This window comes from Trachurus japonicus, chromosome 16 (genome assembly GCF_045865225.1).
Source record: "Trachurus japonicus isolate A0001 chromosome 16, Traja_1.0".
NCBI classification, from domain to species: Eukaryota; Metazoa; Chordata; class Actinopteri; order Carangiformes; family Carangidae; genus Trachurus; species Trachurus japonicus.
In genome coordinates, this window is record NC_140922.1 from 33,323,977 (window position 1) to 33,331,476 (window position 7,500).

At 40.4% G+C, this 7,500-nt stretch overlaps 1 protein-coding gene across 1 annotated transcript in view; it reads right to left on the reverse strand.

Annotated features, from left to right (window-relative positions):
- Positions 1–5,119: 5,119 nt before the first annotated feature.
- Positions 5,120–7,500, reverse strand: part of ndufaf6 (NADH:ubiquinone oxidoreductase complex assembly factor 6) — a 33,327-nt gene continuing 30,946 nt past the window's right edge. Inside the window, exon 9 of the mRNA XM_085803100.1 lies at positions 5,120–5,302. Coding sequence (XP_085659226.1) covers positions 5,174–5,302 — 129 coding nt within the window. The 3' untranslated portion in view covers positions 5,120–5,173. The remainder of the gene's footprint in view (positions 5,303–7,500) is intronic.

A 7,500-nucleotide genomic window follows, 5' to 3' on the forward strand; every position in this document is an offset into this window, starting at 1 on the left:
CTGTTAGTTTCCTCTATGCTTCCTCTTTGTTTCCTCTACTTTTCCTCTTGGTTTCCTCTCTGTTTCCTGTATGTTTCCTCTTTATTTCCTCTATTTTTCCTCTTTGTTTCCTCTCTGTTTCCTGTATGTTTCCTCTTTATTTCCTCTATTTTTCCTCTTTGTTTCCTCTCTGTTTCCTGTATGTTTCCTCTTTATTTCCTCTTTGTTTCCTCTCTGTTTCCTGTACAGTATGTTTCCTCTTTATTTCCTCTATTTTTCCTCTTTGTTTCCTCTCTGTTTCCTGTATGTTTCCTCTATTTTTCCTCTTTGTTTCCTCTCTGTTTCCTGTATGTTTCCTCTTTATTTCCTCTATTTTTCCTCTTTGTTTTCTGTATGTTTCCTCTATTTTTCCTCTTGGTTTCCTCTTAGTGTCCTGTTCATTTCCTCTTTGTTTCCTGTATGTTTCCTCTTTGTTTCCTGTATTTTTACTCTTAGTTTCCTCTCTATGTTTCCTCTCTGTTTCCTCGGTGGCTCTGAAGGTGACGAGCTGTGTTTTGTACATTATTCATATTTTTTATTTTTCTGTCATAAAACTCAGAGTTGGTTAAATTTGCAGCGTCAGGTTTTTCTACGAGGACGCGACGTTCACGCTGAGCCTGGATCAGTCTTCTCTCTGTCTCATTATGTAGCTAACGCCGCTCACGCCTCCATCTTTTATTTATCCAGGGAGCAAAGTGCTTTCACCCCCTCACCACCTCCTCCCTGCTGCTTTACATTCATGTGTTCACGCTGCTGCTCTCAGCTCAGACGCCTCCTGACGGTTGTCAATGTCAGAGGAGGAAGAGGAGGAGGAGGAGGAGGAGGAAGAGGAGAGAGAAACCAGATCAAACCAGATTTTTGGGGAAGTGGGAAACATCCAGAGACAGAAATCTCACAAAACAAAAAACACCTTGGAGAGAGAGAAAGTTAAAAATATCATGAAGTTTTATTAAACTGTGGAGAAAAGTGGTGAGAAAATAAAACGACACACACTCTCTGTGTTGGAGACAGCGTCCATTTTTAATTCTTTATTCTATTATTCTTCCTCTCTTTATTTCTTGTTTAACTGATTTGAGAGAAAACTACTGAACAAAATAATCAAATGTCAAGTGAAGCAACAACAACCAGTTAGAACAAAGTGACACAGTGTTAAATTTACTGAGAAATGATCATTTAAACCGACAATTATACAGCATCACTTTCAATTGAACATATTAAACATGTTAAACAAGTGTTTGTTTTGCCACTGTGGGAAGATTCTTTGGTTTTATTTACATATAATATAATAAGATGTCATTATGTGTATAAAAGAATGACATTTGTTCCTTTTGTGGATTAATAACGTGATCTTATTCATATTATATCATAATAGTCAAATTAAGTTAAATGAAACCAGAACACAGATTATATAGATATTAAAAATGTTATCTATAAAATCTAAATGAAACCATATATGGTGTGCAGCACTCTGATACAGTTTTTAGTTCACATTTAGAGTGATTTAATGTTACTAGATTATAAATACTGATTTATTGACAAGTGATTATCTTCTTCTTCTAACAGTGATTTAAATTAACCTTTGTCATAAACTGAGTAGAGACGTCACGTTGGAGCTTTTATTTGATTAGTTTTCAAGTAAAGAGACAAGTCAGTTTAGGAATTTACGTTTTGTTTTGTTTTTAATAGAAAAATTAAAGCAGAAGTAAGCGATATTTTTGTGTTAATATAAGTCTTAAATAGTTATATCTTCCGACAGCAATCACTTCTATAGAGTGTTTGGTCTGAAACACGGGTCTCTCAGTCACTCTGCTCTGCTCTGAGCCGAAGAGAAAACATTTATCGTATCCTACAAGTTTTATCCAATGAGGAGAGAGAACGGCATAAAGGGGCAGTCCTCTCTGTGTGTGCAGCCAAGGGATGCGCCTGAATGTGGTGACGTAGGGACGAGGACTGTTATGGTGCGTTCAAGGCAGCCCGCAACTCGTGTTTTTCCGACCTGTGAAGTCGTACCAGTTCGATCTGGTACGAGTTCACGGGTCAGAAGTTACGAGTGGCCGTTATAGTGACTTTCACAGGTAAAACAGGTCGGAGAAACACGAGTGGGTTACCTGGAACGCTACAAAGTCGTAAGTTGTGACTTGAAGCTGTAACTTACGGTTTCAAAAGCCTGCCTGGAACGCAGCATTAGCCAAAACGACCGGATCGCTTACTTCTGCTTTAAAATTTAGAGAAAGAATCCATCCTCCATTTTTTTTTTGTCTCCTGACTCTCAAGGTTTGTTTCTTTTCATAGAGATTTAACAAGAAAAAAGATCTTGGAGATAAACTGTATTTGTTTTCTCAGGCCTCCATGAGTCTTATTTTTGTTTTAATGTCTACAGTTTTTCAGGATTCAGTGTTTTTTCTTCATTTCCAGATCAAACCACTTCATTATTAAAGTGTTTAACTTAACCTCAGGTGTGAGAATAAAACTCAGACTGTTTGATGTTATATGTGTTTTTTTAACTCCGGCTGTTTGAGTGAAAGTTCATTTCCAACCGGACGAAGAGACGACAAGAAGACGACGAAAAAAAAACTAAATCAAAACATGATTGGTGTTTTTATTTATTTATTTGAGACACTGGAGGTTTCTACAGTAGATCCTTCAGCTGTGACATCATCAAACAGAGCAGAGCAGTGATTGGTCGACTGGTTCATCATCAGCTTCCTGTCCGTCGGGTGCGACACTGATACAGTAACACACACACAGACACACACACACACACACACACACGAACATCCTCCTCCTTGTTGTCTTTCACAGATTTACATTTTTCTGTTCAAACAAACAAACAAACAAAGCTGCTGTTTTTTTTCTACTGAATGAGCAACTGGAGAAATAAAATATCCTCTGTTGCCACGGAAACCGACAGAAAGCTCTCGTGGCAGTATTTTTTTGTTTGTTTGTTTCCCCATAAGGGTTTGTGACAGACCCAGACCTCCTCCTCCTCCTCTTCCTCCTCCTCCTAAAGTTTTAGTTTGGTCCGACTTTGGAGTTTATTTATTTAGTTCAGTCACTTCATCTAAAGTCAACAAGGTGAAGCATCAGTCAAGTCTTCATTTTATTTGTGTGAAGCTCCGGTTCGACCTCGACCTCCTGCTCCAGCTGCATTTTTTTTTTTTAAACTCTGAGCTCCAGCTTAAAGGGATAGTTCACCCAAAAATTGAAATTTCCATTTCATTTTCTCATGTGGACTAAGGGCTGGGAGAAGTTTCAGAGTCCTCCGTGGCTTCTCTGAGTTACAGGGGGTCTCGGCGTAGCAGTGCATGTCCATATAACGGTTGCAAATGGATACCAACTGTCTTCGTAACAAAAAGACACACCAAAAAACATCCAAATACCTCCATGATGCTCGTATGTAATGTCCGTCTTGTATTGAAGCCCCGAAATGTCCCGAAAAAAATTAAATAAGTCTATATTTCAAGCTTGTTTTTGGAAGCTTCTCGAAGCTCCTCTTCCCGGTTCGTCCAAATTTGATGAACCGGGAAGAGGAGCATGGAGGTATTTGGATGTTTTTTGGTGTGTCTTTTTGTTACGAAGACAGTTGGTATCCATTTGCAACCGTTATATGGACATGCACTGCTACGCCGAGACCCCCTGTAACTCAGAGAAGCCACGGAGGACTCTGAAACTTCTCCCAGCCCTTAGTCCACATGAGGGGGAGGAGATAATGAGTGAAATTTCAATTTTGGGTGAACTATCCCTTTAAAAGTTTTCAAGATTTCACTTCACATGATGATGAAATTAAATAAAAAATACAGATAAAAACAGAACAAAAAAGGGGGTTGAGGGTGGGGCTGCTGCCGACAAACTGTGAATAATAATATATTATATTCTCATATTTTATAGTTGAGGCTAATCAGAGGAGAGAAATAATCAATAATCAATAATAACTCAGAGAGACGGTAAATTAAACGTCTACAGACAAAAAGTGATGAGTTATAATCCATCACTGAGACAACTTCAACAATAAAAGCACCAGTCCCCGATTCAAGTTAAAGGGATGGTTCAACATTTTGTCAAATTGGCCCCATTGCCATAATCCCTATAGTCATAGCAGTAGGTTCGTTATCTTTAATTGTCGGTGCAAGCTGTTTTTAGAACGGCGGAGCAGAGCCGTGAGCTGCTCAGAGCTACGCTACGGAGGTTCATTATGGGATTTCTTGGTTTCCCTCATCAAACTCATCAAATACACAATCCAACAACTCCACAACGCTCTGGTGGACAAGTTGTGACCTGCACATTCACCACGCTATGAGATAATAACACAACGTTACCACACAGAGTTGTTTTAGAGGGAAATACAGAGACTGTTGATGAAAAACTGTCCCTGAAGGCAACACGCATCAGCGGTTTTGCATGAATTTCCCTCTAAAACAACTCTGTGTGGTAACGTTGTGTTATTATCTCAGTGTGGTGCATGTGCAGGTCACAACTTGTCCACCAGAGCGTTGTGGAGTTGTTGGATTGTGTATTTGATGAGTTTGATGAGAGAAACCAAAAAAAATCCCATAATGAGCCTCCATTTGTAGCGTAGCTCTGAGCAGCTCACGGCTCTGCTCCGCCGTTCTAAAAACAGCTTGCACCGACAATTAAAGGTAACAAACCTACTGCTATGACTATAGGGATTATGGCAATGGGGCCAATTTGACAAAATGTTGAACTATCCCTTTAAGCAGCTGCAGACACTACACACACACTGATTATTTAATGTGAAGGTCAGTGTTTGTCTTTACAGTGATGAAGGAGGACGTCACTTAAAACTACAGAATGAATTTAAAGGTTATTAACAGTTATTGATTAACACTGATGGAGACGACGACTCTGTGTGTGTGTGTGTGTGTGTGTGTGTGTGTGTGTGTGTGTGTGTGTGTGTGTTGTGGTTGAAAACACAGTGACTCCCCCAGAGAGGTGAAGTCTCTATAGGCTCCAAGTCTCTGCAGCTCCCAGAGGCGTCAGTCAAACTGGAACCACTGGGGTGTGAGGAGGAGGAGGAGGAGGAAGAGGAGGAGGAGGAGGAGGAGGAGGAGGAGGAAGGAGGAGGAGGAGGAGGAGGAGGAAGAGGAGGAGGAGGAGGAGGAGGAGGAAGGAGGAGGAAGAGGAGGAGCTGATGACATCAGTAGGTCTTCTTCCAGGAGCGGAGGTACAGCTGCACGGGGAGGAGCGGGTTTCTGTTCTTCAGACTCGGGTGGAAAACATCGAAATCTGCCTTCCTGACCCTCTGCAGGTAGTCCTCCAACACCACCTGCAGAAGAAGGAGAGTTTGATCAGGGGGCGGGGCTTAGTTGTGACATCACAAAGTGACAGGAAGTCCTGACGGCTGGTTTTTAAAGGCTCAGTTTCTGAATACAGGCTGTGTGCATTTCTCTGTGGACTGAGGCTTTGATACTTTCACAGTATTAATATAGAACCTAGAGCTGCTTTATAATCACACTACACATGGACATCTACCTTTATACTGTATGGAGCTTTAACACAAACATCTACCTTTATACTGTATGGAGCTTTAACACAAACATCTACCTTTATACTGTATGGAGCTTTAATACAAACATCTACCTTTATACTGGATGGAGCTTTAACACAAACATCTACCTTTATACTGTATGGAGCTTTAACACAAACATCTACCTTTATACTGTATGGAGCTTTAACACAAACATCTACCTTTATACTGTATGGAGCTTTAATACAAACATCTACCTTTATACTGTATGGAGCTTTAAAACAAACATCTACCTTTATACTGGATGGAGCTTTAATACAAACATCTACCTTTATACTGGATGGAGCTTTAACACAAACATCTACCTTTATTTTGAAGGAGCTTTAACACAAACATCTACCTTTATTTTGAAGGAGCTTTAACACAAACATCTACCTTTATTTTGAAGGAGCTTTAACACAAACCGTTACCTTTATTTTGAAGGAGCCTTAACATAAACATCTACCTTTATTTTGAAGGAGCTTTAACACAAACCTTTACCTTTATTTTGAAGGAGCTTTAACACAAACATCTACCTTTATTTTGAAGGAGCTTTAATACAAATCTTTACCTTTATTTTGACGGAGCTTTAACACAAACCTTTACCTTTATTTTGAAGGAGCTTGAACACAAACGTCTACCTTTATTTTGAAGCCAGAACACTTGATTAGATCTTACTTCAGTCCGATCACCTGTACCAGCTCTACCTGGCTCAGCTCTGTTTAAATAAAGCTTCATGAATTCAAATGAGCTCCATGCAGAGCTTTCACCTTCACCTTCACTTCCTGCTGTTTTCACTCAACACTCGTCTGAATTAAACTTTCGGCAGCGTGGTGAGAAAAAAAAAAAAACCCTCAGGTGGTCGAGTCGGCCTGCGCACGTGGACGAGCCACACACACACACACACACACACACACACACATAGAGTTGTGTTGCAGTGCAGAGGTTGAGGCCGTGGCTCCACTTTGAGGAGGTTTGTTGTGTTCAGACTGAAGTAGCTACAGTGTTTTGACTGTTTTGCCTGATTATTGATGCAGGAATCAAACATACCAAAATTCTGTTTGATACTTACATTAAAGCAGAAGTAAGTGATATTTTTGTGTTAATATAAGTCTTAAATAGTTATATCTTCCGACAGCAATCACTTACATAGAGTGTTTGGTCTGAAACACGGGTCTGTCAGTCACTCTGCTCTGCTCTGAGCCCAGGAGAAAACTTTTCTCGTATCCTACAAGTTTTATCCAATGAGGAGAGAGAACGGCATAAAGGGGCAGTCCTCTCTGTGTGTGCAGCCAAGGGATGCGCCTGAATGTGGTGACGTAGGGACGAGGACCAATAGATCCATGACGAGGGCGGGGGCTGCTAACTCCATCAGCTGACAAGAAGTTATGGTGCGTTCAAGGCAACCCGTAACTCGTGTTTTTCCGACCTGTGAAGTCGTACCAGTTCGATCTGGTACGAGTTCACGGGTCAGAAGTTATGAGTGGCCGTTATAGTGACTTTCACAGGTAAAACAGGTCGGAAAAACACGAGTGGGTTGCCTGGAACGCTACAAAGTCGTACGTCGTGACTTGAAGCTGTAATTTACGGTTTCAAAAGCCTGCCTGGAACGCAGCATTAGCCAAAACGACGGGATCGCTTACTTCTGCTTTAAGGATGAATTATACAGTAACTATCGATAAACATAAACATTGGCCGATAATTACACAGATACGTCTGATAATGACTAGAGCCAATCATAATCAGCCTTTCAAACAATAATAAATGTTGATCTTTGAAGAGTGTTTTTGTTGTTTTAGTAAAGTCAGAGGCAGAGCTGTGATGTTAAATTCATCTTTACTCAACACTTACATCCCAGCTTTTGAATCTTCCCCTTAGGGGATTAATTAATTCATTCTTATCTTATCCGGTCCTTCTAGAAAAACACGGAGTTTTTGTGATTGCTGCAGTAAAAACCC